At 31.6% G+C, this 26,925-nt stretch overlaps 1 protein-coding gene across 2 annotated transcripts; it reads left to right on the forward strand.

Moving 5' to 3' along the window:
* Nucleotides 1-15,770: 15,770 nt before the first annotated feature.
* LOC128168959 (baculoviral IAP repeat-containing protein 7-like) lies at nucleotides 15,771-25,239 on the forward strand. 2 transcript variants are annotated; one of them, XM_052835130.1, is made up of 6 exons: nucleotides 15,771-15,890; nucleotides 21,245-21,494; nucleotides 22,778-23,859; nucleotides 23,954-24,137; nucleotides 24,236-24,430; nucleotides 24,679-25,238. In XM_052835130.1, the coding sequence occupies exons 2-6, from the start codon at nucleotides 21,470-21,472 to the stop codon at nucleotides 24,873-24,875; spliced, it is 1,683 nt and encodes a 560-aa protein (XP_052691090.1). In that variant the 5' UTR covers nucleotides 15,771-15,890; nucleotides 21,245-21,469; the 3' UTR covers nucleotides 24,876-25,238. The 2 variants fall into 2 exon arrangements, with proteins under 2 accessions (XP_052691090.1, XP_052691091.1); XM_052835131.1 differs by lacking the exon at nucleotides 15,771-15,890 and having other exon boundaries at nucleotides 21,455-21,494; nucleotides 24,679-25,239.
* The last annotated feature ends 1,686 nt before the right edge of the window (nucleotides 25,240-26,925 follow it).

Raw genomic sequence — 26,925 nt, forward strand, 5'->3', positions numbered from 1 at the left:
TTTACAGCGGTTTTGTTAAAGAATCCTTTCTCATTACCTAATTTTCCCTCTGTGTGAATGCTGTTACATTGCAAATGAACGTGACACTTCTTAATGCGTTAACATCCTCTTTTCTCATTGGCAAATGCAAATTTTTATCGCTGTATGACAACGTCCGTCTGTTCGTCTGTCTGTAAACTTTATCACATTTTTAACTTCATCTCAAGATAAAACAAATTGAATCAACTTTCACACAATGGATTCTAAAGTAAATCGGATTCAATATTTCTAGAAAAAGAGTTCTAATCCTCTTAATAGGAAAGATAGTTTAATAAGAAAGATTAAAATGTGGTGTCACGGCAGGCTATCAAATTTATGATATAACACTACAAGATTTATGATGCAATTCTTATTCTTGATTGTTCAAACTGTGACTCCGGACAATTATTGGTCCCCAATTAGGGTTCAAGGTTTGATATAGGAATAGATATGGCGAATCTTAAAAAAAAACCCCAGCATTTTAGTGATTTGTGATATAACATATTAAACATCTTGATACTGTAGATTCTGAATTTATACATGACCCAGAAGACAGTTTCAAAGTTAAATATAGTGCTACAGTTTAGGTGTTACACTGTTCAAACTGTTACATTGTACCCTAAATAAATGTTATGGTATCAGGAGAAGATAACAAATCAATATGTTAAGAATGGATTAGATGTCTTTAAAAGTATTCTCTTCAAAAAATGCAATTCTACGACTTGTTACAATTTCAAGAATACACCTGATATAGTTTTGATTTTAGATTCGTTTTTATTGTTGAAACAACACAGGGGCCTTTTTGTAAATAGGGGTCGATATCGATCAAAATAACACGTGGAGAACATGATCTCATGCAAAATGTTGTATTGAATTTTCCAGTTTTTTCGTATTATGCTTTATATTAAAAGCTGCTTCGTTCAAAGTTAAAAAAAAAAGAAAAAGAGAAATTATACTAATCAATAAAGACTGACTCTGTGATTTTTGAAATATACCTTAATAGTTATGTCTAAAAAAAAATTAGGCTACCTGTTCCGAAGTTTTATTTTAAATTCATTACAAATCCATAACTATTACAAAATCCTTTATTTACTTTAATATGCCTTGATGAGATAAACAAAAAGTTAATATTTAGAAATCAGAGTATATTATCTAAAGGTCAGAGAGTTACATGTAGTTATTATCCATAAGCAAAACTATATCCGCATGATAATTACATTTATCATAACAAGAATAGAATTACTTTTGTTTACATTTGTATTGTTATTTCTTAATGGATAAATCATTTATTCATTAATTGTATGTTGAAACTCAACCTTTTCATTAATTCATAACTCATTTATTTTCGATTGACGGTGCACTATCAACTCCTATTTTGATAATTTGAAGACATGAATTGGACAGGCATGCAGAATAATCCAATTATCCAATTGAATATGTCTGGAATACGGTACCTTACTTCCATTTTTTTATTTTATCCATGGTGTACAGCGTTGTATGAATCACAGGGATTTTAATTTTTACGATTTCCATTCATTGTAGATGCTACCTTTGAATATAAGCTGCTATTAAACGGATATTGGTCTAAACACATTCTAAACATAATGAATAAAATGGCGCTAAAAGTAATGCATTTAAAATATATACAAGCAGTCGACAGAATACACTAGTTGACAGGTAGAGAAAGAAAATAAAATAAAAGAATAATAAAATAAACAAATTAAAGAAAAGTGTGCGTTGTTTAGAGAAACAACGATCTACAACGAGCATCATATCTGTGTAAGATATCATTGAAAACATTAAAAGTGATGTCTTGCTTAATGGAATGATTTTCTTGGGTACTCAACAACTTAGATGACTGTGGTTTTAGATTAAGGTCAATAGAGTATTTTTATTTCATTTTTAAAAATAATTCCCAATACCCCGAAATTATGCATGGAAATTCTTGATTCTAAATTATTGAGACCTTAATTTTTTTTTTTCATTAAAATAGTTCCGCTATTTATAAGATTTTAAAGAAAGGTATCCATTAATATTGTTTTGGTCATAAGTTGTGTAACAGAGACACATTTTACCTCTGCTGGGGTTTTAAGCCAGGTCCTCTGGCACTCCAGTCCAGCACTCTACCTATCAAGCTAAAGGGTTAACCCACTAGCCAGAGCTAGTAGGAATGCCATATACCTGACTCTACCACACTTGTTAAAAATCTCTGTAATTTTCCTTTTGACTCTCGATATCATATTTGAGTGCATATAATCTTAAGACTAAGGAAGACAAAATATTTTGATACCGAATTGGAACAGTTAATATATGTTAAATAAAAAATAAAACTTAAACTACCGAAGAATTAATCAACAATAGTGCAGGATATATAGCTGTTTGTAATGTTTTAACGCAAGTCAAAATACCATAGTTGTTAGTTTTTTGACTTGTAATATCACCATTAAACAGGGTAAGATCTAGCTGGTAAACCAGAAGTGTACGGCTATCTCAAAGGCAGTTCATGTAATCAGTGTGTAGAATCTGATTATATTTGTCACGCAAGGATGTATTACCGATCCTACAGTAAAAACGGCCGTTGACATATTAACCGAGAAAGAAATGAAGTAATTTATGAATAATGCGTAATGATCCTTGACAAAAAATGCTTACTGTGTCAGCAAACAATAAGAAAACTGTACTATATGATTCATTACTGACTTAAATCGAGCTCTGGTAAAATGAAACAGAACACGGTCAGAGTCGTGAATCAGACTTTTTTCAAAATGGCATTTCCGTTTTGAAGAGTTATGTAATATCAGTGTACATAAAAAAGATAAATAGACACATCTTTTACGGAAGTCATTTCCTACTCTACTAGATATGGTGACATCCAAGTGCCATGTTCAAAAGTTAAAGAGAGTTACTACTACGGAAATGTACAATTATATAGAGATTACAAATAAAAAAAAATACAAAACACTCTCCCATAACAGTAAACCTAACTTCCATGAACTTATATCTTTTTGTTTCTTTTTCATACGATTTTTGATAAAATTGGGAAATGCATGATCAAAACAAACAAACTAACTCATAAAGGGTGTTAAATATTCTTTGATAGGGATATACCTGATCAAGTCTTTATGTTGTTTTAGTGTTTTATATTTTAAATTTTACAGTGTTTCAAAAATTAATTTAAATTCCTGATCAAACATCGATGTTTGGTATCATTTAAATTATGTGTTCCCGTTTTGCACATATTTGAAAATATGGCACTGAACAACAGGTGAGAATTGCGTTTTGATAACAATTATTGTCTGCTTTTTACCTGAGATTTACCTTTTTTTTAAGGTCAGACGACACGTTCCTCAAAAATCTTTTTTGTATCTCCTCGTAAAAAAGAGTTCCAAAAAAAATATTAATTTTATAATTACTTTAAAAATGATCAAAATTTACTTGACTTTGGTTATATGTCTAGATGGTCGAGTGGTTAGAATCTTGGCCAATAGCGTATAGGCTCTCGAGGTCGTGAGTTCAAAGCCCCGACCCGGCGGAGATTTTGTTCTATTATAGTGAATTTTGCTGTGTTGTAGATGTATTTATCTTTATATCAACATTCCAAGTGTATTTTCAAGAAGATCAATAGGATATTGCATACTCTTGTATTTTGCAGAAATGCCTGGAAAGGTACCCTAATTTTTTGCAAGAAAGCTTATCAAAGTAACAGTAAACCATTACCAAATTCCTGGAAAAAGATATCTAAAATTGAGGAACGTGTCGTCTGACCTTAAATGCATTTCAAAGAAGAGTTTGGTATATTATGTACAATCATGTACATATATCCTGGTGGTGCACTTAGTTCTGTAAAATTTCTATCTTAAATTTATTTTGATAAATTAAATACAGTATTATGGTTCTGTTATGATACTAAAGTACAACAAAAACTAGTTACTTGCACCTATCTAAGTACTTATTCAAAATGTGATGTACAAGAAAATTTCAGGGGTTTGAAAAAGATGTAACTATAAAAAGATTGTGACATCAAATGGCTACATCATATAAAATATTCACATACTGGACCAGATCCAACTTAACCCCGGGTTTAGTTTTGGGGTTTACTCTTGGTCAGCTTTTTACAAGGATCATGTGCCGTGCGGCCCCTCTATAAAGTGACAAAAAAATGTCCGAATTTTGAACCTGTGTTTGTATATACATTGTACGTATTCTTTGACATATGTACCTTTATTATATCCCTTTTTTATCGAAAATAAAAAGACCAGATTTAAGATATATTACTACATATTCAGTAGGAGTACACTTATTGTTTTTTCCAATTCCCATTCAGTTTTAGCGCCAGCTACCTTTATAAAGCTTTTATATAAACCATTTTATATGATTAAACTTAAACTTGCGGAATATATATTATAATGTAACAACAAACGATAGTAATAAAGACATTGTACCAGCTTTCTATTCTATTAGGGTCCATGACTGACTTCGATCTAAATATAACTTTTCTTGTAAATAGAAACACCTTTTGATAATTGCATTCAAGATAAGTTTAGATTGCCGGAAGTTATTGAACGATCGTTTTAAAGAAACTGGCTGAAATAGAAACAAAAGAGGATGTGGGTGGTGCAGCATTAAAGCACTACTTGCTTCATTTCTGAACAAGCTGTTTCTAAATCTGATAAACACAACCCTTAAACGTGATATTATTAAGAAAATGTTTAAAGAAGCACGTGGGCTAAACAATAAATTAAGTATATAATTAAGTGCATGCAGCAATATCATACTTCTAAATTTCCCGCGTTAAGATTTCCTTTTAGTCTGATTTTGCACTTCATTGAGTCCATGGGTATATGCATCATTGTAATCGTTACATTGTTTAGAGTTCTTCAGATCCATATTTGTCCTCGTAAAAAGGTTTTTAAAAAAACTAAAAGAATATAGAATTCCAAACGAGAAAAACAGGGTTGTTATCGTGTGAAGAGTGTAAAATTCACTAATTTTTGCTTCTATTTTAAAGTATAAATAAACAATCAGCATGACTCCCCAGTGTGCTTTGTTATGCAACCAACAACAAAAACAAAAGCCAATAAAAAAAACTTTTCATTATTCTGTTTCACAACTTTTTAACAAGCTGGTTGTTCTTGATGTTTCAAGATTCTTCGTGTAAAGGGAAGATGCAAGTCTGTAGCCCCTGGTCTGAACAATTCGGATGGACGACCTGGGGGCTACAGTGCCACCCGTTGAAAAAATTGTAAGTTTATTTTAGATATATAAACACTTCACGTAAATTATATAATATTATCATGTTTTTCATTGTACGTCACGATTAAATGTATTATACAGGTCTCCAGTGTTTTAAATTTGTAATTTGCTTACAGGAAACTTGAAATTAAGTATATCCCTCGCTCATATCAGACAGGCATTGCCACTCTAACAATTATTATCGCAGAAAAACCCGGCGATAAAAATAAATAGAAGAAAAAATATAAATAGGACTGGATTTTACTTTCAGTTTAATTTTATCATAAAAATATACATGTATAAGAATCAAAATGTATTTACTAAACATCTCTTAGTTATCTCCCATTTTTAAATATTTTGTTTATATAAAATGTAATACTTTGCATCGATTGCCATTTAGTTCAATATTCTTAACCAAGACCCAAAGTTCGTTCAATAAAACTGAATGAATGCACTTGTAAATGCATTGAAATAGTAGTGGAATCAGGATTGGCTTGACGTAATACTTGGCATTTAGGTAGAGGACCACTGTTAAACTATTTATTTAAATTGCTGTTTTGCAGAGAAAGAACTTGTCAATAATTTTTCTTTACCCAAAATCATACTTGTAATTCATCATGTACTGGCTATTAAAATAGAGTAATTCAAATATTACAAATTAAAATGATGTCGTATATGTTATGACTTCTCAACAAAAGCACAGATGAAAAAGAAAACGCCGATTGAAATCAATTACTTTTGTGAAATCCCAAAACTTTGTACTTTGTACTTTTCTGCGCTTGTTTAATATTACTGACATTTTGCGAATAAATAATTAAAAGATTTAAGTATCAAAGGGGAAAAAAACTTAACATGGATAGAGTGACAAATGAGAAAAAAGCCAGAGCAGTTTGAATATTAATTTTTTGATTACCCATCTCATGTTATAGAACAAGCCTTGATCTTCTTAAAACACAAACAAGTTTGTCAAAATAGAATTAAGAAACTCCTGAGATTTCGACTTCATAGTGCTTAAGCATAAAGGCTGAAGAAGTAATGGAGATAATACTCTTTAATTTGGTCTATTAGCTACCTCCATTGTTTGCTGCGAATTCGTTGAATAAGAGCACTTATTAGGACAATATTGCACAATGAAGATTGTATAAATGATTGTATTAAATTTCCTTCACTTGCATATACAACAGAATCTGAGGAAGCAGGTAACATTTTTGCCTGATAAAACCTTTGGATTTGCAGCTTTTACCTTATCTCTAAATTAGGAATAAGATGACATGCAGTACTCTTATAGGAAGCGCATCAGACGCTTTGCGGATCATTAAATTCAGACATAAAAATGGTTCAATTGATAAATTATCAATCTATACAACTTGTGAACTCTTTTTCACTTCCTTCTCTTATAAACACTCGATTTTTGATAGAGGAGAACAGACAACTAATGGTCCTAAGGATGTCTTAGGACATCTTTGTTGTTACATGGACTGTGCTCCCGCCATGCGAAAGTATCCAGTATGTCGGCATTTCGTAAAAGACACTGTCTGAACTTGGCTTGCATTACTAATTTTGATTGTAAAAAGTAAAAATGAAAACATATCCAATCTTTATCTTCGTTTGCTTTTTCTCTTGGTTTAATTCAATGCATATATTTTTAAAATATTATGGCCTTATCATTTTTGCCATAGTATATGATAATTAGATACTGTAATTGTATCCATGGCCATTCAATACATTTTTATAAGATATGCTTTTTTAGTCTTAAGTTTTTAAGGTTTATAAGTCACTTTTTTCCAACTGACCCCCATCCCAACCAGAAAAAAGGAAATCATAACACAATTTTAATTATTTTATATATAGTGTGCTTCATGTCCGACAATAAGGGAGAATGGGGAAAATACACTGATAAAAATGAAAGCAGTTTACAACAATCTTTCGTAATATAGTAGTTTGAATTTTACACTTGTATTTAAATCAGACTAAAGGTGAACGGAAAAGTGGGCAAATGTCTGAGTCTGTATTTTAAAGGATTTTTTATATAAACGCCAATAACACGGAAATCATGATATAAGTTTGAAAAAAAATACCGCGTGTACTCTTAATTTCTAAATATAGTAGAGGGACGCCCTTAATTTGTCAATTCATGAGTGAAAATAGAGAGATATGAACGTAGTGACACATGTTCGTGTGTATGAATGTGGTAAAGGAATATGCCGTTCGTGATCTAAGATATTTTATTACTTCATGAATTTGTGCAAACAATATATAAAGTCGAAAACTGTAACACTGATCGTGATTGGATGATGAAATCCAACAGTGTTATTTTATAATAGCAAAGGCTAAAATAAAATTAAAAAAGAGACAACATAAAGTTAACGTTTGCACAAAGAATTCCTTGGTAAAAGAAATTCATTTTTATTTGAAAGGCGATGTTACATGCATTAAACAGGGAGAGATAATTAAGAAATTTAAAAAGTGCCGACATAAAAAAAAATATTTTTGCACAATTAGCCACAAAAGTTAAAACTTTTTTGGAAGTATCATAGTATAGTGTAGATGCAAGTTGGTTGAAATTGTGATATCCAGGAAGAATGGGGTCACAATGTGTAAATAAATCTTTTAATATTATTGATGTAATAGATAAAAATTCTTCTCTTACCAAAGCCAATTAAAGTAAAAACTTAATATCTGGAAAGAATATCAAAATAAAATGTAACAAATGGGATCATGTCTTTAGAGAGATACTCTTTTCAAGAAATGCGATTCTACGATTTGTTATATTTATTGTTGAAACAACATTGAAGCCTATTGCTAATGTAATATTTAAAGGAATTCAATGTTAAGCAAAAGAAAATGTGGATATCACAATTTCAACATTATTTGAAAATGTGTAAAAATAAAACCTCATTTTAAACAAAATACTCTACTTACTACATATTCAAGTTGTTTTTGTATTATACTTCATAAAGCTACTTTCTTCGGAATTATTGCCATTATTGCCTGTGCATGTCGCCCCATCAAAAACATTGATGTCGACAAAATTATCAACTATTTTAAGAAGTGTGTTTTATATAGAAAATACATTAAAGGCGTTAATCCTCAATCCCAAATGGAATGTATTGAATTATTTAATTCTTATTGGTTTTTTTATATCTTGTAGACGTTTGCAATAATATTTAGCTAAACTAGACCCAGCTTTTTAGGAAGATGATAATGATATTAGTCATCAGTCGTTGGTGTTTTTTTTTTGTAATACAATGCCAGTAATCTTCTGTTTTACTTGTCTTGTCAGATGAGTGATAAAAATTAAAGCGATTCTTAAAATGACAGAAAAACATTTTGGTCCCGAGGATTAAACCGTTTATGTTGATGTTACAAGGCCCTTGAAATGTCAATGATATCTCAAGAGCCATTGCTGTATTCAGAACTTTGAAGAAGCTCACACCAAAGTATTCAGAATATCTTTTGAGATTGCTTACCGATTTGTGACACGATCATGGTACGGCGGAAGTGTGAACCGGAAACCCACACCCGCAGCTGTTTTATGTACCATTCATGCCATCAGTGCGTAACACCTGAACATCTTTGAAACGCAACGAATTTATCACATTTCGAAATTTGAAGACCGCCATAACAATATTCCTTGCGTTACGGTCATGCTCTAAATGAAAACAGCTGGCAATTTTAACGCAAGAAAGAGACTTTGAAAAACAGATGTATTTAGTGATTTTTATCTCCGTTTGTTATTCAAAGATAATTTATAGACGGACCACAGCGATTGCCGTGTGTCAGATTGTATTAAGTTTTCAAAATGCAAGGACTTTCACATCATTTCATTCTCATAAGTCATGCTTATCAGTTAGTTCAGATTTATAATCAGTGTTTGTTTTTTTTAAAAAGACAGCCCCCCCCCCTCTAAAAAAAAAAAGGAAAAAAAACAACAAAACAAATTGACGCACATTTAACGGAAGTATTTCTTCCTGTACCGGACGGCATAACTTTTGAGAGAACATATTTAAAAGTTTATACAGAAAACAGCGATATATACCAAAGGATAAATGACTCCAAAATAAGCGTCTAGCTTTTCTCGAAATAGTCTTTCAGTGATCTCTCATTTTATGCAAAGACAAAAAGTACATAATTCAGTATAAAAATAACAAGGGATGTTTGTAAAACACTTATGTTCCCCTCCCTTGTAAACATATGCGAATAAAATGAATGAAAACGACAAATCATTGAAACATCTGCGAAGAAAATTAACAGTAACGGCAAGGAATTATTTTTAAGTCAGAGGCGCATAACTCTGTTAAATATTTGACCTCGATATTTTCATGATAAACCTGTATACTAAATTTTTTTTCAATATGTCCTTTCTCTGTGAAGAAAATGAATAGAAACTGCAAAAAATTGAGTTCTTCTAAGTCCAAGAGGCATAACTCTGTTGAAAACCCAACTTCAAACTTGACATAGACAGTTAAGGACGTTGAGTTCTCAAATCCGGATTGTTAAAATGTTCAATTTCATGAGTAAAATTTGTTTTAAATACAAAAAGTATTTATGAAATGAATTATTATTGATATAACAAGCGATATTTTTACTAAATTATGGAATTAGGGTCTGACAAAGTTTGATTTTAGCAAAACAGAGGAAATTTGGACTAAATTTTTCAGATTTTGTTTTCTACTGAAATATTTTTGGTAGTACTAAAATATTCAAAGTTAAGATTTTATTTGTTTGTCAACATAATTTTGCATATTTTCTGTTGGTTTTATCTTGCTTTTTTGTTTAGATAATCGTATGGCACACACTACAAAAATATTGAAAAATGCTTAAAATTGATAAAAGACACCATATCTCTAAATTTTTATCATTGAACTCATATAAATTTTATGCCAGCAGAGAGATGTCAATATATTAAGTTTATTACTATAAATGTTTTAGCATTATCATCATTTAGTTTTTTGTTATATTGAATCAAAAATGGGTAGTAATTTGAAAACTGATAGAGGAAATTCGGACTAGAATATTTATAAAAATTGTGAGAGAAAACTGAATGCTTTTTATCTATTTAATGTCACTACCATTTATAAACTGTATGTCATTTGTTAAAGAGTTAAGCAATTTGTATTATTTTCAGAATTAAGAAAATTTCAATCATAGTGTAAAATGTTTATGGATTTTTCTTAAATTTTCAAAAAAATATTCAATGGTCATTAACTCAAAAAGTAGGTCATTGGCGTTCTTTTTTTTTACTATTTATTCCAATGTGAAAATTTCAACCCCTCCCCTCCCCCCCCCCCCCAAACAATGGCCCTACAATACCTCTGCGGATAATGGGATCATTCTTTGAACAATCTTGAATCTACACTACCATGTGATGCTTCCACATTAGTTTTAGATTTTCTGGCAAAACGATATTTGAAAAAAACCCTTTTAAAATTAATTCACTAATAATTTCACTGTGAAAAAAAAGTAAAAAAAAATAGAAAAAGTTCACAAACGAACGGACGGCTCCTGTGAGCTAAAAAGATGATTTAACTTCACGTTTGTAACTGATCATATACAAATGCTGTATGTCTCATAAATTCTAATTCGTTGAATGCACAGACTATGTGTCATGCATTTTATCTTCTAATATATTAAAACATGTTTGAGTTAAGGCCATTGCAAGTTTTTTCTTTGTTTAGCGTCCACCCAAAACTCAAAAACCTATCTTTCTATCAGGAAAAAAACCACAAACCTTTGGGAAAAAAACCCCCACAACTTTAAAAGTTCAACAAAATAAAATTTGTTATATATTTTGAAGTATTTTTTTCATTTTGTTACAAAAAATAACAAATACCTACAATATGATTTCCATTTGGAATGTTTTTGATATTTGATTTCTGATCCGGATTTTAAATGCGATCCTGAGGCCGATATATAAAAAAGCGATCTAATTTTATGAACAGCAATTGTGTGGTTTTTTTTAATTTTTACATCTCAAAACTAATCCGTCCGCGGACGCTTAACATAGAAAAAACTTGGTATGGCCCAAGACATTTCGGGAGAGTCTTCAACCAGTTAACGGCTCCTACGGTAAGAACTTGATAATCTGATATTTCTTATGATGTGTATTTAGCTGTCTGAATATTGATTGGTACTCCTTAGGAAAAAGTTTTTTTTTAAATGATTTAAAGACTGAAGAAAAAAAATGCATGTATGTGATCATGAATACATGCAGATAACATGTACATTTTCAAAAGAGCCAAAACAAAGCAAGAAATTAAAATACATATTTAAGTTAAGAGTATCGATTGGATTATTGTAACAGATATCAATGTAACAAAACTTCTTTTATAATTACATGTACTTTGTTATCCAAACGCTAAAAAGGGTGAAATGGTTATTAGATGTAATTTGACTTAAGAACGTTGTTTACTCAGGGTTTGAGTTCTTAAATCTGGATTGTTAAAAAGTTTAATTTCAGGAGTAAAATTTGTTTTAAATACAAGAAGTATTTATGAAATGAATTATTATTGACATAACAATAGATATTTTTTACTAATTTATGAAATTAGACTCTGATAAAGTTTGACTTTTAGCAAAACAGAGGATATTTGGACTAAATTTTTCAGATTTTGTTTTCTACTGATATTTTTTGATAGTATAAAAATATTTAAAGTTAAGATTTTATTTGTTAGTCAACATAATTTTACATATTTTATGTTGGTTTTATCTTTCTTTTTCGTTTAGATAATCGTATAGCACACAATACAAAACTATTGAAAAATGCTTATAAATGATGAAAGGCACCATAGCTCATAGTTTTGATCATTGACCTCATAAAAATGTTATGCCAGCAGAGAAAAGTCAATATACTTAGTTTAATACAATAAATGTTTTAGCATTATCATCATTCAGTTTTTTGTTATATTGAATCAAAAAGGGGTCGTAATTTGAAAACTGATAGAGAAAATTTGGACTAGAATATCTATAAAAATTGTGAGTTAATAGAGTTAATCAATTTGCATTATTTTCACAATTAAGAAAATCTTAATCATAATGTAAAATTTTTCTTAATTTTTCTTAGTTTTTCAAAAAATATTCAATGGCCATTAACTCAAAAAGTAGGTCATTGACCTACTTTTTTGAAAGTGAAGAATAACACTACCATGTAAGGTCTATAACACACAATAGTTGGTTTTTCATTATCATCAGTGGATTTTTTTTTTATTCTGAGTAAACGTCACCCGTAAAGGTGAAGTCAAAACCTGATACGGTCTTTTAAATATTGTACCATCAAATACTAGTTAGAAATAGGAAACATCTTTTTTTTAAATTATTCAAAAGTTAGAAGGCCTAATAAGTGATACTTGTTTCCGTTTCTTCTTACTTGAAAATACTCGAAATACGCTCATTCCATCAATTGAGATTTATCTATTACTTTCCGAGCAAACGCATTGGAAAAGCTAATCGTGTTTGACAGCTATTTTTTCTACGGTGCACTATCTACACAATCAAATGTTGCAAAGCTGTCTTTATTATCTCGTATCCGTGTGAACATAGAAACGTCGTTTACTAGAAAAGTAGCTCCACTCATCGAAACATGTAATAATCTCGGACAGAAGAAGCGCGTGTCTTTAAGTGGATACATGGGGAGGTCAAGATATAGCAGCTTACGGTGTTTGAAGCAAAGCTTTTTTCTTTCCTCTCTAAAAAAAGTTGTTGTTTAATATTTTAGCATGATAACCTTTATGCTTTATATTTGCGATGTTTTTGCAAGAGGATGTTTTTAAACCCGTTGATTTTAATTTCAACATTCTGCCAAAGACTTGCATTCCTATATTTTGCCATGAAACGACACTTTAACTCGACAAACAATGAGTGTACAATGTGCCGATAGGCAAACATGTAAGAATGTCATATATGTATGTTATTTATTACACAAAAATGGTACTATACTTTGTCCCAAGATATCCTCGTTGCGCAATTTCCTTAAATGCTCGATATTTATAAATAACCAAGGGTTCAAACCATCTCCATTCAAAAAATTCGTGGAAGGAATTCGGAGTGTCCTCCGAATGGTTAAAAATGTCAGATGTATCCATTATAAATCTCTGTAAGAAATCTGTTTTCATTCCAGTGAAAATGATAACGTGTCAATGAAAAAATCTTGGATATTTCCCCTTTTATTGATTTCAGTTGTACTTCTTTCACAGACATGCACATTTTTTTATTAATTATAATTAAAAATCATCTATATGTGACGGAACAGAAATTAGGATAGACAATAATTATTTATCCTCTGCATTCCCTCTGAAAGTAAAAACGAAAGCAATTTACAGATAAGTAAAGTGTATTATATGTGATTTAGAGTTAATTCATACATTGTGTTAATATTTTTAACTATTATGGAAACTTTGACGCGGAAAGAAGTGATTGTTGACCAGACTCCTTTTGATCTGTTTCAGTCGTTATATGAATCCTATGGGTCTAGGACAAAATTGGTAGGTTTTCGAAAAGCGTTATATCGCACATAAAGACAAGATAAACTGGGTCGTTTTGTATCAAACCTGGTTTACATCATGACCTCGTTTCAAAGAAATATTCATGTTTACTTCCATTTTCTACTACAGCGTTCTATTTCTGCTTCTTATAATACAGACATTGTGTGGTTTTTTTTTTAAAAAAAAGCTTCCATTGTTTAATAAAAGAATGCGGATTTTGACCTTCACTGTATACATGTTTTCACAGAATGTGATGCAAAACAAACTTTTTAGACGAGATATTTATTATTGAAATTAAAAGTCATCAAATATCATATCTCAAAAGCAAGGAGAAAATACAAAAAAAAAAGTTTTTGAAAAATTCATCAAATATCATATCTCAAAAGCAAGGAGATAATACAGCCATTTTAACTCAGGGCCTCGTGTGTAGATATGTAATGAGACAAAATATATTTGTTCATTTATCTGTATTTATAGTAAATACTTTCAATTCCTTTTGAAAGGTGCATAATCTATAAGCTTAATTTCAAAATATATATATATACCTAAGGAATCAGGGGCGGATACAGGTTTTGTAGTTAGGGGGGGCGTGGATAAAATTATTGAGGCAGGGGGTCTGGGGGCCGCCTTGAGGCCCCCGTGGGTCCAGGGCAAAGCCCTTGTGGGGACCCAGGGGGCGAAGCCCCCGGAAGCTCCTGGGTTTTCGTGTATTTTGAAGGTAAAACCAGGCTCAAATTTAAAATAGTGGTATAATTATTAGTTATGTACACTTTACACAAAAGCCTATTAACATATACCGGTATATAACAATTTGACACATATTGTTACTTATACCTAATACATGTATTGGATTAAAAATAAACTATTGTAGGCATTTGTGAACTCCCAAAATTAACCAGGTTATCAAAGTTAAAACATTCTAATGACGTTACGATATCCGACCCCCTATTAGCTGTTAGAAATATCTGATGCATCAAATCTTCAATATTCTTATATTAAAATAGTCTATTTACCTAGAAAAATTTTCAAAAATATACAGTAATTAATTAATGTTTGCACATAAACCATCTGGTTTTAAATGCAATTATTTATTTACCTTTGACCAGCGTTTAAATATTCAGAAATTGTTGCTTGCATCGCAATAGGGAAATGACAGCGCAGTCTACACTTGAAACATTCCAGTCGATTCTTGGTCGAAGCCCCAAGATCAGGGCCCTGGGGAATTTGATGCAGCCACTATAATGAAATGACCAACACTGCTTGTTTTAAACACAGTTTAATTGGTTTGTTATCAGAACCTGTCAACAGGCATTAGGATCAGAATGAGATGTTTATAGATGTTTATAGAGCAGCAGAATTACAGTCAGCATAGTACAGCTAGTGTATCAATGATGTGTTACATTGAGTCAGGCATAATTATTAATAAAGTGAAACACAAAATGCCTTACTTTTCTAGGTAAAATTTATCAAATCATCTACAGTCATGCATACCTTGAAAATTTTAGGGGGGGGGGGCGTGCGCCCTCCACGCCCCCCCCCTTAAATCCGCCAGTGGGAATAAGGAATCATTCTTTGAGTATTATGAGGTGATAATTTTGGTCGGGGCGTGATCAAATCCAATCAAGCCCAAAGGACTTTATGATAGATTTGATCACGCCCCGACCGAAATTATCACCTCATAATATTCAAAGAATGATTCCTTATTACTTATACAGTGTATTTATATAATTTTAAGCCATCGTACGATTAAATATATAAATATAAGTAATAAGGAAACCCCGCTGGCGCCTCATTTTGGCGCCATTGTATTATTGGTTATATAGTACAAAATCGATACGTAGTGTTATCACAGGCACAGACACTGGAAAATGTAAATATATGTATATACATATCATTTGTATTTGTTTATAAACTAAAGGAAAATTATAACTTCTAAGTTTAGTAAACAAATGAAGATCACACAATAATGTGGTCAGAAAGAGAAAGTGAAAGAAGTACCTATTCAAAGAAGGGTTATTTCCGTTGACTGAAGGTAATAATTTTCAGAAAACCATTAATTTGCAAGATTCTAATAAAAACCCATGGTCAGCGGTAAAATTACTTGTAGTCTTCTATTTATTGGCGTTTTTTGATTGGAAAAAGTAAGAAACAGCGATCGAGGTAAGTGGTTCAGTCTAGAACTCTATAAGTTTAAAACTCTGCAAAAAATTGCTCAAATTCTGTTCATAAGAATAACTAACTGTATTTAATCATTTTGGCATAATTTTGACGTGTTTTTTTTCACTCCATTTAATAACTGATCCAAAAGAGATTTGTTTTTTTTTTTATATTGAAGATTTGTAGCCATCGTTCTGAGAGCAATTCTATTTAAGTTGAAGCAGAAGATAAAATTTCAGAGTACGGTATCAAGATGTTAAATTGTGATGTCAGCTATAGTAAGGAAAAGTGTTTGTATGCTATAAATGCATCGATCATTCTTTTTAAGGAATAAGAAATCATTCTTTTAGTATTAGGGGTGACAAATTTGGTCGGGGAGTAATCAATTGTAAAAAAGACCGAATGGCGTTATGATAGATTTGATCGCGCTCCAACCAAAATTATCTCCTCATAATATTCAAAAAATGGTTTTTTATTACAGATATTTATATAATTTCCAGTCATTGTGCGATTAAATATTTGAATACAAATAAGGAAACCCAACTGGCGCCCCAGTTATACGTCAATTGAAGTTACAGGCCTTTATAGTACAAAGTCGATACGGAGTGTTTTCACAGGCAGACAATGAAATAAATGTAAAACCATGTTTTTGTTTATAAAGCCCTTTAGGTTCCTAAAGTAAGTAAGTATTTTATGCAATGCGTCTCTTTCAATACTGGCAGTAGTGCCACCCTTCCCTACCCAGATTTGCAATGCAAACATAAGTAGAAATAGACACTACATGTAAATATATTGACCTGAATGTTAAATATTAGTTTCTTTTTGGTCTTTTTACAAAGGTACTGCCGTTTTCAATTTATATAGACTTGCAAGTTCAGTGTTCGGATGCATTTACATAATCTATGCAATACTTTAATTAAAAAATACAATTAACTGTGTATTACTCATACAATATGAAAGAACAGAAGTAACAAATATTTTTTTTAAAAGACACGCACCTTGCACACAACCCAAAAGAGATTTTCATGATAAAACATGGTTCCGATTTCTCTTTAACAATACTTGATAAATAATACATCTATACATACATTAACTTCCCGTGTATTTTGTACGAATGCAAACCATTGCAATAAAGAAAGTAAGTAAAACAAAAGTTGAATTTGTCATTTGTTAATATTATAAGCCCTGTCTACTCTTCGTCGCCCCCCCCCACCCACTTTTTTTGCAAAGTTAGACATAAACATCAGTTTTGTACGAACTCTTTTATGTTGACCATGCGTTGCAATTTTACCTGTGTACACACCAAATTTACAAAAAAGAAGCTACCACAGTTTGATTACATAAAAAAATATATCTTCCCTATTTCATGGAATTTTTTACATCATTAATATAAATTCTAAAGAGAAAAAAATATATATGAATTTATACAAATATCAGATAATTGCATTTAGTAAATAACGTGTCATTTCTTTGAAATAATATAATGGAACGTACGCCTTGACCGATCCATGACGGAAAGATTTAATATGTTTACACAGACCTTAATGTCCAAGTCATTAAGATGATTGACAACTTATAGTATATGATATCATAATTTTACTTTGACATTTGGTTACGCCCCTTTGATTGAAAACCTTTCCATAGCACACTAGATTTCCGTTTTTCACGCATTGCGACATAAGGTAAGAGAGAACAATATTTTTGCATTTTCTGCCAAAAAGATAGCTTTTTACCTTAGGTAAATTGGATTGTTTATATGATAAAATATGGATACAGGGTGTTTTTTTCAAATTCTTTTAAAACCTACATCTGATTCACAAAATATAACGTATCAAATTTAATATTTGATGAATAATGAGAAAAAAGATGATTAATCACTTCATGAAAAGTACACCTAATGCAAGCAATCTAGTAATATCTTGACGTGCTTATTTCATCAAATTCGTCCTGTTCATAGTATTATGTTTTCTAATAATGGACATTGTGTATGCAGAAGTTTGCCACGTATTGTAAATTTGGTTAAGAATATGAAGATCAAAGCTGACACAAATACAAAATACTAATACATGGCTACCTTGATACGGCATTCTATGATACAACTTTACTCTTACGACCAGCTGATAACTGTGTAAATCAATTAGTGAGACTTAGTGCTATGTTATTTAAAAATCGTATTCCATATGTTGGATTGTTATTTACAAATTCGACACTTTTTTCTTATATCAACACGTGGCAATGCTTATCAAATTTATGAATGAGTCGCAAAGCATGCCGGTCTACTACGTGTTTACTATATAACAGCGCCACGTATGTCATTGTGTAATCGATATTTAGTGGGGAAATTTGTCCAACCTTTTTACTCTTCACTTTATGACGTTGTTATAAATTAAGTTAGTTAAACAAATTGGCACATATGTATAATCCAGGGGCTGGCGTAGTATATAACTTCAACTTCAATCCTAATTTCCTTCTTTTCATATCAATTTTTTACATCCTCCAAAAAAAGTGGGGGGGGGGGGGCAACTCCATGATAATTCAATTTCTTATGTGTACATTTTAAAAAAATTAGTTGCTGCGAGAAAAAGTGTGGGGGGGGGGGGGGGGGCATAAATACACTTCTGTGGAAATAGTATGCTGCATGTACATATAAACTGATAATGATACAGGTTGGACAACCTTCGTATGAACATACATTTATATACATGTAGTATAATGCTATTCACATTTAAGTATACCTTGAAGAACGACACTGACATTTTTTAAGCTAATAGAGGTCGATAAATTTGGATTCATAATAATAATAATAATGGAGAATAATAACAAAATGATAAATAAATGATAAAAATATGCGATTTTTACCAATGAAAATATACTTGTATGTGTGAACAAATACTTTTCACGCTATTAACCTCTATTTATAAATATAAGGAAAGAATGTATATCTGATAACTGCTTTTCCGGTGAACATTACATACAAAATGTCCCCCATATTGATTATTTGTTACTGAAACACGTGGCAAAGTTTACGTCCAATCCATAAATAAGTCGCAACGCATGATGGTCTACAAATGCATATTTCTATCGTGTGTCCGATTTAACAGTGTCACGTTGATGTTTTATGATCCATGATTATCATTGCATGTATGAATCGCCGGGAATTTCAATATATAAAACTTACATTAATTAAATATTTAGGTGACATCACATAAAGAACTGATTCTACATTATTTCAAGGTTCTAAAAATATCAAAAGCAGCTATAAAATGTTACTTCTACTTATCAACCCTCGCTTTGTTTACACCCGTTATATTCCACGTAGATTTCCATTGAAGAAAAACATGATAATATGAGATTCAGATAACCACATAAAACACTACATAAACAATTTCTTACTGACTTACATTCAATGACTACTATGTGTTGATAGTAAGACTTTATTTTTTCATTACATTTTTAGACATTTGGCAATCCTTAAAAATATTTTCAATTTCCCCCCAATTTTGAGTTGATAAAACATATCAAATGTTATTTGGTAGCCATAACTGTTAAAATTGAAAAGAAGTGGTGTAGCGTACATGCTTGAAGTGCTTGTACGTGTGTACATATATTACATGTTCAAACCGCGTTCAAAATCATAAAGTACATGTATACATATCTTTGAGCCCTGAACCTTTACATATATACGTGTGAAGATCCCAATGTTCTCAATTATTTTGTGCAATTCAGGCAACTTCTATTTACTGAAGGTGTTCTCAAAGATTAGCAATTCAAATATTTCACAATCAAATGTCAACAAACTTGATAGACTATTTAACTGATATTCAATTACTTTACTAAGAAATCATTTAATTCTGGTTGTAACGCGCTTTCTGATTGGCTAAAAAAGTTATTTTATATCGTATAAAGAATGGTGCCTATGTTATAGTAAGACTTACGTCAAAAACGTATCAATACTCCTGACGTTACGATTGAATTTTGTACAATTTATCGTAATTAAAAGTTCAAATGACTGTTTTTAATTACAATGAAGAGTAAACAAATTAAATTATAAGCAATTAATTCAATATTTATTAGTTTTATACGATATAAAATGTTTTTAAACAGTTTACGATTTTTATAAACCGCTTTGCGGTTTATAAAGCATAAACTGCCCCAAACCATTTTTTATCGTATAAAACAAATAAATATTGAATTCTTTCCTTCAATACTAAGAAAGGATAACTTTTCACATAAATTGAACTAATGGTCCATATGACGTTAAAGAAGAAAATCGATTAAGTCCTTCATAGACTTCCTTTAATGACAGCCTCCTCCTCCATTTTGATATAAAAAGAGTTATTTTTTTGGGTCAAGTTATTACAATTGAATTTGTTTTAGATAAGATGAGCTCAACTTTTTATTCAGAAACGTTGTTTAAAACCAAATTTAGCTCTGAAATATGTGTTTAATGACAACTTTCTATATTTCTGATCGAGAATGACCCGCATAATAGGAATACTATAATAAATACGTAGGATAAAAACATATCCCTTCGTAAGACTAAATTTAAGGATAAAAATGGACTTAAACCTACCTGTTGGGTCTTTCCTTGGTTATTTACCTAGTGATATCGATCCTATGAATTCCTTATATAAATAGACGACAATGTAATATGCACAGTTTCTATTATTATATAAGATGTTTCAGCTAATTTCTTTTTTTCTGGCAGATATGACTATACTGATTTTCATCTTCAACACACAGTAGTCAATTGTTCCATGCAACAGCATGAACTTTCAACCCTTTGTCATATTTTATTTTTTTTTAAACCCGGTGTTTTGTATTCGGCACTAAAGGGTTAAACAAAATATGGCTTTAGCATTTTTGAAATAACAAATACTTGTGAGCCCTACACACAGAAAAAGTGATAGACGGAGAGACAGTCAGCGGACGGACAGAAAGCCCCAAATCATTATCCCCCACTTCTAGTGAACGCAGGGACAATATTAGTTTCAATAGTGGTTGTGTTTCAATAGTGGCTACTAAGTGATATTTATATCGAAGCTCATTCCCAACTACTATTGAAATTATCATTGTAATATTGGTTGTATTTCAATACATGTAGTGGTTGCAAAGTGATTCTTATGATGAAATAAATTTACAACAACTATGGTTGGACATAAGACCTCTAAAAGCACTTTAAAAAGGGAATAACTGTTGTAATAACTACTGTAGATTTAAAACAAGTAACTAGCTAATGATCTTTTCAACCTGAAGAAAATGAAGGGCTACTTTATTGATTATGTTTAACTTAATGTCAATTTGTTTTCTTTTTCTGTTTCAAAAGTTTTCATTAAAATATTGAACTTTCAAACCAGATCGCCGACTTCAAAGGACAACTATAAGTAAACCAAGTATAAGTTGATGAATTACGAAACCGGAAAAGAAAGCCTGTTATGAAAAAGATGTCAATCAGCTTTTCAAAATGGTGATGACAAAGAACGTCATCGGAATTCAAGTTAAAACAACCAAGCTTCTAGCACTTGCACAAAGAGTGTAAAGACGGACGGAACAAACAAATAACTATTTCAGAAACCCTTCGAATGAATCACTGGACACAGAATCAAGGTTAGAATTACTATAACAACAAAAGATATTTTTCGTAAAACTTTAACAAACAAGTATTGATTGCATATGAATTAATAGCATAAAACAGTTAACTTTACAAGATTCACATTAAACGTCAAAGTAATGCTAAAAGGTAGAGAAAAATATAAAGTGAAGCACTGACTAGCGACGCGAGTTTTTATAAACTAATGCACAAGAAAAAACGAGCTAAAATCATTGTTAAGAAAAATTGTAACGAAAAACTATATTGAATCCTAGAATTCCCTTCAGTAGTAAACCGCCAAAAATAGCTGACTAAGTACTGAGAAATTATGATTTGAATCCTAGAATACCCTTCAGTAGTAAACCGCCAAAAATAGCTGACTAAGTACTGAGAAATTATGATTAACTTTTCTTGACTATCATACAAAATTTTAAGAAAAAAGAAATAAAAGAGTTTCACCTGGCTTTTATTTTCCTTTTATATTGTGGAGGAATAAAATTAAGTCAAGAAAAGGTTTTGTATGACGTCACAGAGAACAAGCTATTTCCCCGCGTTAAAATGTACCGCTGGATCAATACTCGACACTTCTTTGACAATACAGTAAAACTTGTTTAGTACGAACACGAATATAGCGAAGTCTTGGATATAGCGAAGTTTTTTTTTAATCCCTGGCAAAATTCTTAACAAATCTCTGCAAAATTTTACGGTTATAAGGAATTAGGATATAACGAATTTACGAATTTATATTGCGAACTGATTTTGAGTCCCGTTGAGGTTAATAATAACAACATCAAACACCTTTAAAAAGAATGTCTTTACAGATTGAAAAAAAGTTTGCACCACCATTTAACAGAATAGTCTGAATGAATTCATTTCCATATAATTTTTTTCATTTCAAATAAGATTAATAAAGGTATCAAAGTAAGCATCAATTAATAGCAAAAATTATAGTCTGGTGAAAGAAAACATGTATATGGTAATATCACTATACATATTGTTACGAATTCGTTATACGGATATAACAAATTACGGACATAACGAAGTAATTCCATTGGTGCCTTGGACTTTGCTATAACCGAATTCTATGTATTTCTTTTTCCAGAAGGTGGTAATCGTATTCATGTCATTTTATAAACGATAATAGTAACCATGATGTAACATCAAAGAAAAATTGAATTAAGATTTAAATCCATCCCTCCAATTGATAGAATTAAGAAATAGTTATCGATTAATCTAAAGAAAAATCAATCGAACTAAAACAAGTTAAATAAAATAATAAACTCCATTCAATTCATTTTAGGTTTACGAAGTATTGACGAATTTGTTCAGAATGAAATATTATGCCAAAGAAAGTACAATATCCCATCAACTGATCGTCCTGTATGTCATTCTATGAATATGGAATTAATCAGACTAAAGTCTTTTCAAAATTTCCCGTCGTCTAAAGCTGTTTCTACACTGCGACTGGCTCGCCAAGGTTTTTATTATTCTATGGAATATGACGTCACAATCTGTTTTGCTTGTGGCTGTCGAAAACGAGACTGGAGGTCGGGGGATGACATTGAGGTCGTTCATCGTAACATGTCTCCTGACTGTCCCCTTCTGTCGTCACAGTCCACTAGCAACATCCAAATTGGAAATAAGCAAATGAATGGACATTGCATACACGAACCTGAGCAGCGAATTAACGCTGGTGGCAACGATTTATCTAGCAATAACAATGAAATACCATCCTCTTTAACTTCATACAGTGTTTCGACTGGAAACAAAATAACTAAAGAACCGAATGCTGATAGAAAAGACAATAAAGCTAGCGTACAAGCACTCGCGTCACGGAAGAAGTCAAACGACGCTTGTGGCAACGATTTTCCTAGCAGTAGCAATAGAAATCCATCCTTAATAACTTCAGGAAGTATTTCGTCTGGAAACGCAATCAAAACAGAACCAAATATTGATAATAAAGACAAAAAGGGTAGCAGTAAAGCTCCTTCGTCAAATAAGACTGCAAATGACCTGTTAACTAAGACGAGAAAACAACAGGATAAGATAAATGCATTCATTCGGAACTTGGATCCATTAGGTATTAACTTTGACCGTCCGAAATATCCATCTTACTCCGTGTTGACTGTCAGAGTGAGTTCCTTTGCGGATTGGCCATCTAGTCTAACACAGACCCCTAGAGATTTGGCTGTAGCAGGGTTTCTGTATGCAGGTTACGGCGATTACACCCGTTGTTTCTTTTGTGGGGGAGGATTACGTAACTGGGAGACTGGAGACGATCCATGGACAGAACATGCCCGATGGTTTCCAAAGTGTGCCTTTGTGAGACAGAACAAAGGAGATGAGTTTGTTGCATTGGTTCAAATTCAGCATCAAGAACTGGTACCTGTTAAACTCCTTGACATAAAATATAAATAAAGTACCAGGTATTTTCAGAATTGAATTTTAACAACATACATGTTAAATTAAATTTCAGGAAGCTAGAAGAACAGCTAACATGCACCAGGCGAGAGACCAGGCGAGTGGACCCGAAAACGTTATATTTGAACGTTCATCAGAGCCAAATGTTTCTAGTCTTTCAGCTTTTCAAAGTGTTCTAGAAATGGGATATCCGTCTCATGTTGTACAACAAGCTTTCGACTTTCTTAAAAACACAAAAGGTCAGGGAAATATAAAGAAACTTCTCGTTATCTTTTCTTTGCTCAAATTTTTATTTGAAGTCAAACACAATCCCCCCAAACCCGATTTCTATTTTCAGAGTGCATAAACATCATGGCTGAGGATGTAATGGAGGTGATATTCTCTGGAGGCGACGAACCATCACCGTCTGCAGCGAAAACGTCGGATAAGGTTAAGGACACTACCTCAAGGTCAAACGAAGAAAATGTAAATGTTCATGAACAACAAACGAATTCTACTTCAATGGCAGTTACAAAAGAATCTGAGGAAGCAGGTACAGATGTTGTTTTATATTTATTTACCTGTGAGATTTGAAGTTTTTGCCTTATTTTTAATTAAAATGTAACTGATGTATATGCAGTACACTTATAGTGGGCGATTCAAATTTTCGCAGAACTCTAATAAAATCATAAATAATACTTCTGCAATCGTTTTTTTTTACTCGTATTTATAGGTGTATCCCTCAATGGACAAATTACTAATTAAATTATTTGCTATCTCTTCAACTTCTCTCTCTTACAGACACTCTCTCGTTGATCGAGCAGAACAGACAACTGAAGGATCTCAGGATGTGTAAAATCTGTATGGAGAAGGACGCCTCCATCGCCATGTTGCCGTGCGGACATCTTTGTTGCTGTACGGACTGTGCTCCTGCCATGAGGAAGTGTCCAATATGTCGGCAATTTGTGAAAGGCACAGTCCGTACTTGGCTAGCATGACTGACGTATTTGTTAAAAGTTGATAAAAAAAGTTGTCTTTACCTTTTTCTGCTATTTCTTTTTTATTTATATATATTTTGTCACATTTAAAAAAAACCACACACACACACTAAAACTATGTCCCTAGTGCATTGTCCAAAGGTTTCAACCATGTGAAGTTCACTGAATAATGTGATTTGCACGCAAATTCCTTATGTGTTCACTGCTTTTAAGTAAATGAAAGGTTTTTTAAATAATAATGTTAGTGATTAAGTGAATAATTTGCATGTATATGTAAACTTTTATTAAACGTAAATAATGGTGATTCCTTATTTAGCACAAGGACTTTATTTAGCGATCCTGACGTTTGTATTAAAACGCAAGAATAAAGTATTGCAAGTACAAAACTGTTGTAATGATTGTATATACAGTAAACAACTATAATATACATGTATTTACAGTAAACCGTATAAAAACTTTTTATTGACTTTTGATTCAATACAAAATTTGTGTTTACCCGGAACAAACAAATGTGGAATCATTAAATTCCTGGGGGCCAATTTTCGTGGATTCATTAAATTTTACAGGTTCGTAGGAATGTAATTTCGTGTATTCTCTTAAACCTACAAAGGACATATGACTTTATTATCCTATTTTTTAATTCGTGGAGGATGTTAATTCGTGAATGAGAGGTACCCACGAATTCCACAAAAATTGAGCCACCACGAAATCTAATGATTCCACAGTAATCATAGCCCTGGATACAAAGGCTTTACCATTATGAATGTGCCTCGCAATCATTAAGTTTATTTTTATCAGAATTTAATTATCCTAAAATATATCGAAAACAAATGTGTATACAATGTATCTGAGAGACAACTTCTAAAACTGACATTTCAAATCTTTTTGGAAATATTATTTCAAATATCTAAACATGAACCTAAAACATATGCTTTAATTCATACATTTTGACTTAATAATAAAAGAATTCAGCGTTTTAAATTCTGAATTAGTAATTTGTTGTAATTGAAATAATTTTTTTTCATTTATCATGAATATGCATGCCTAACCTAACGGTAAACCATTGTCACTATACATATTAGTCAGATGCAACGAATTTTTAAGGAAAGGTCTACTATTCATGATATTAAAAAAGGATATTTAATGCAAAAATAATGTTAATTAACTTTGTGCAATTTAAGATTAAACAGGATACGTGAAGTTAATATTTGTTGTGAAACCTTGTTGTAAATTTTAATTTTATTCAAGGAAACGGGAAAATACCTCGAAAAGGAATGGTTAAGTACACCATTGTAACACAATAAATATTACAACAAGGAAATATTCCTCTTTTGTAAAACCCTGTATTGCGATAATTAAACCTTATTATTTTCCCTTATGCTCGTGTTTCTGTTCTTGGTCGTGTTTCTGTTCTTGGTCGACGTCACTATTAACGGTCGTGGTCCCCCGACGTATTACCTTTCCAAACAGCTTGCCTGAATAAACAAACCTTTTACATTGGAAGCAAATATCAGTCACTTTGTAAGAAATAAATCCTAATTTTGGCTGCTGTTTATAAATTCATGAAGTAATAGGTCTTTTCTTTGCTTTTAGTCCATTAATATTTTTTGCAATTAAATTATTTTATTATATCCTCCATCGTTCCATTTCTTTTTACTTGAAATAGTTTACTACTGTTGCTAACTGTAAACCAATTTTTATTCGGGACGACTTTATTTCGCGATGAACCGCCGATAAACTGGTTCGCGACGACTAATGTTCGCGACCGAGCCTTATCAATACCGGTATTGTAATACAAACATTAGACAACGGATTGGTTCGCGGCAAGAAATATACGATAAGGCTCTCGCTAACCTCGCGAAACTTTCTTGCACGCGAATAAAAGTTGGTTTACAGTATTACATTTCATATGACATTATTTTTTCTTAGTTGTTCACACATAGAACATGCATTATGTCATGTTATAAAATAAAAATATTGATATTGCCAGCTCCCATTGCCTGGCCTATCTGGAGAATGCAACTTTGAAACCTTAGATATGCCTGACGCT

This window comes from Crassostrea angulata, unplaced genomic scaffold (assembly GCF_025612915.1).
Source record: "Crassostrea angulata isolate pt1a10 unplaced genomic scaffold, ASM2561291v2 HiC_scaffold_72, whole genome shotgun sequence".
Lineage (NCBI taxonomy): Eukaryota > Metazoa > Mollusca > Bivalvia > Ostreida > Ostreidae > Magallana > Magallana angulata.